Source organism: Hyalella azteca, unplaced genomic scaffold, assembly GCF_000764305.2.
Source record: "Hyalella azteca isolate HAZT.00-mixed unplaced genomic scaffold, Hazt_2.0.2 contig15312, whole genome shotgun sequence".
NCBI classification, from domain to species: Eukaryota; Metazoa; Arthropoda; class Malacostraca; order Amphipoda; family Hyalellidae; genus Hyalella; species Hyalella azteca.
In genome coordinates this window covers 40,744-44,949 of record NW_025945169.1, presented here as the reverse complement: position 1 = coordinate 44,949, position 4,206 = coordinate 40,744, and the positions used below count along the sequence as shown (strand labels likewise).

Genomic DNA, 4,206 nt, shown 5'->3' with positions numbered 1-4,206 from the left:
ATTGCAGGGATTCCGTTAGTTCACTTAACGCCACTTCGTTGTACGAGAATAAAATATTCAATTCAAACGTGGTGGAATAATGAAACATAGCGGGTAATGAAACAGGGCAGGTAACGAAACAGGGCAGGTTATGAAACAGGGTAGATAACAAAACAAAGCGGGCAATGAAGTAGAGCGGACAATGAAACAAAGCAGATAATGAAAAAGGGCGGGTAATGAAACAGAGCAGGTAATGAAACAGGGCGGGTAATGAAACAGGGCGTTTAATGATACAGAGTATGTAATGAAACAGAGCGGGTAATGGAACATGGCAGGTAAAAAAACAGAGTATGTAATGAAACAGAGCAGGTAATGAAACAGGGCGGGTAATGAAACAGGGCGTTTAATGAAACAGAGTATGTAATGAAACAGAGCGGGTAATGAAACAGGACGTTTAATGAAACAGAGTATGTAATGAAACAGAGCAGGTAATGGAACAGGGCAGGTAAAAAAACAGAGTATGTAATGAAACAGAGTATGTAATGATACAGAGTATGTAGTGAAACAGAGTATGTAATGAAACAGAGTATGTAATGAAACAGAGTATGTAGTGAAACAGAGTATGTAATGAAACAGAGTATGTAATGAAACCGAGCATGTAGTGAAACAGAGTATGTAATGAAACAGAGTATGTAATGAAACAGAGTATGTATTCGACGTGCATCAAGCAAGCAGCTTCGCTGACGGGAAGTCTTTGGTTGGTAGTCGTAGGGCAACAAGAGTTCTTTCAGGTCACAAGCTCAAGTGCTCAGAACATCACATGGCAGGTCGCTGACGCTGCCACGACTCTCTTCGCTTGTGCCCAGGCCACCGTGGACGCTGGTAATTCTTCATATCCACTGTCAATGTGAAATTGTTTGTCTGACATACTTGATTTTATTATTTTAAGTGAGAGAGAACAATATTATTGGCTTTAGTGGATGTGATTCTAATAAAAATTTAAAGCAAGTAATATAAAAAAATAGGTAAGTTTCTTTTTGTTTAATTTTAATGCGGGATTAATTCGAACGAGAAATATAAATCCTGGTAAAATCTTTGCATAATAACAATATTTGCTTAAAATGCATTGTAAACAATTGCTAAATAAGGGTTAAATTGTTCATTCTGTTATAGCTTCGTGCCATTTATTTTACGTAGCGTTAACCATGCTCTGTATAAACAGCCAAACTGATGTTCAAGTTCAATGGAGGGTCCTGCATGATCGCCATGAATGGTTTCTATGATCCTGAGAATCAAGCATGCGATGGTCAGACGGTCTATATCGGCTATGATGGTGAGTAACAGTGTAGGGCATATTGTGTTTAAAATACTTTTGATATCGTTTGGTCTACAAACATAATTAGAATTTTACTGTAATATATGAACGGATCATTTTGTTGTCATGCCTTTCTTCTACGTACAAGGTGACGTCAGATAAACTCAATATTACGATAGATCACGATATATATGTAAGAAATACGTCTGTGTTTGCACTGTTAAGTTTGATGTGGACAATCTTGCTCTACAAGCTTGAGTGGTTGCAAAGGTTTTTTTACCCTTATTTATGCAACGGATGAACCTCCAGAAGAGGTCATCTATCAAACTGTAATCGGCATCACTTATGAAATCACCGTTTCGTTCTGCCTCTTTCTTCTCCTTCCCATTCTAACTAACTTTGCGCAATTAGCTGCATTGTTCCTCCTCGCCACCTTCACGAGGGCTTCATCTCTTCTCGTTACAGGAGTTCGTCACCCCAATAATTTATGTACAATTTCAATAATATATCAAGAATTCACAGTAATTATTTCTCCTCAGGTAACAGTGGGTGCGTCACTCCTTTTGGAGGGTTCTTGAATGGCCAAAACATAACGAGCGATGGAATGTGCTACTCGACGTGTGTTGGAAAGACGGTAACTGTTCAAGGTGAATAAACGACAGGCAATACAAAATAAAACATATTTATTGTTAAATTTTCATATTGAATAATATTTTTGCAGTTCGCTATAGCAGTTTACAATAAACAAAGAACCGGCAAGTAATATTACTTTCCTGATTCACGGAATAAAAGCTCGGGCCATGCAATAGGACTGTGAATCAAATAACAGCATTACAAGTCTTTGCGGATTGTCCATGGAACCGCAATAGTTGAATTAGAGTGTTATACAGTGTGCCAAATTGAACAGGAAGGTGCTTCTAACTTTGTTTTCACGGGTTTTACAGAAGTGGGTGCTGAAAATGTCATTTATAATCTTACTATTCTACAGGAATTAGGCAAATTTTTAAAATTATTTGAGGCAATTAAGTGGAATCTATGTACGTGAATTCTGATAACTTATCAGTCTTACAGTTTTCAAGTATTCGGTGTTCCTACACATTAACTGGTCAACTTATTGACTACTTTTCCATATTTCTTAGATGGAACTGAAATAGCAAGCCCTTCGGATGGAGCAGTATCTTGCATTGGAACGGAAGCAGTCCCCCACATCCTCATTGTAGCAGAGTCAGCGACCTTCTGTGCGGCAGCGACCAAATGTGCGTTGCGTGGACTCGAGCTGGCCCAAGTAGACACGGAGGAGAACCTGAATGCCATGAAGACAGCCGCCGCCACGAAACCTGGTGAGAAAACAATGATGTTTGGCTACCTTTTCCAGTTATGAGGAGGCAGTGCAGACATATACTATGCAAATCTCATGTATGCCTCCAAGATGTATGAACTAAAATGTTAAGGGCATGGTGGCCCAGTGGTTAAAGTTCAGAGTACCAAGATTGGCGCGGCGAGGCGCGGGTTCGATCCCAGCTCTGCATGTGCGCCAGTTTCTGGTCAGAATCAGCAAGGCAGCCGGACGGTTAAGCACAGCAGAATTGTAGCAGTGAGTTGCGAGTTCGAGACCGCAAAATGCTGTGAATGTTAGCGATGTTAAGAATCGGCGACAGGCCTACGGACTAATAAACGCTGAAACCGCGTTTTTATTATTATTTATTGTTTACTTTGTTATTGTGTTGCTTTTTTATAATAACTACTATCAGACTTTTGTGCTTGTTCCAATGAATTCATTTCATAATTTCCATGAATTGTGTTGTTAAGGGAAAGTCAAATATCTTTCGAATCATATGTATATCATTGATTTTTTGATTTATAAAGATGCATTATAATCTCAGTCAAGGAAAGAATTTTTTTTGTAAATATCAGCTTGTGAAAAGAAGGCCGACATTTCTTATAGAAAAGTCCATTCGATCACTGTAATTCTACGTCCGATTCAACCGAGAAACTAAAATCAACAGACCGTCTGGTGTGAGAGAATATTTTCTGATCTAATTTTGTTTCAACATTCTATAAATTTCAAATTCGAATTTTAATTCCGGGTAATATTTCTCGGATTTTTCAGAAACACTGGGTTTCTGGGTGAACGTGCAATACATCGACGGCGCTTGGGTCCACATGCCAAGCAAGACTCCCGTGGTCGCTGACATGTGGGATAGTATTCCCTATGACACCTCCTCCTGCGTGGCCATCATGCAGTCCGGGAAAATCTATTCTGCGACGTGTAACACTGAATTTTTATACATGTGCGTCGACACCACCAAGACCATCAAGCCGTGTGAGACTCTCTCAGTGATAAAAGGATGATGTGCTACGGCTGCGCTGCGAAAAAGACACCGAATCATATTGGAGATAAATATCGCTAAACTCGTAAATTAAAGAGCATTAAAAGATGTTATTCATTATTAGTTTTACGGGCTGGCACTAGGAAAAACCCTGTCAAAATTTGATAGATTTAATTGTAAAATTATCATCAAGAAAAATATTATTTTTATCCAAATTAATCGAGCGTGGTTAAAAATTTTTGAAAGCTTTCGAGCGAGATCATCATCTGACTTCCTACATAATAATGGACGTACGAATATTTGGAGCGCATTTACACAGCATTATAGTTTTTCGAGAATATTTCAACTGTCTTAAATTTTTTCTGATGTTCATTTGGACTCAAAATAAATGTTTGGCGTTAAATTTTATATCATTTATTATCTTACCTTATACATGTATTTAAGTTAAGCCCTATAATGATCTTTTATCTCGAGGCACTTGGCACTTTGCTCATATTTATTTTCTTCAATTGATCGTCATTATAGTTGGGTAGACCTTATTGCGGAAGAATCTAATATGAGGCGTAAAAAGTTAAGAAGCAT

The 4,206-nt window shown here is 38.3% G+C and overlaps 1 protein-coding gene across 1 annotated transcript; it reads left to right on the top strand.

Moving 5' to 3' along the window:
• The first annotated feature begins 686 nt into the window (after positions 1-686).
• LOC108675269 lies at positions 687-3,768 on the top strand. The gene is made up of 5 exons (XM_018163266.2): positions 687-861; positions 1,202-1,312; positions 1,834-1,941; positions 2,434-2,634; positions 3,405-3,768. The coding sequence occupies exons 1-5, from the start codon at positions 687-689 to the stop codon at positions 3,644-3,646; spliced, it is 837 nt and encodes a 278-aa protein (XP_018018755.1). The 3' UTR covers positions 3,647-3,768.
• Positions 3,769-4,206: the final 438 nt, after the last annotated feature.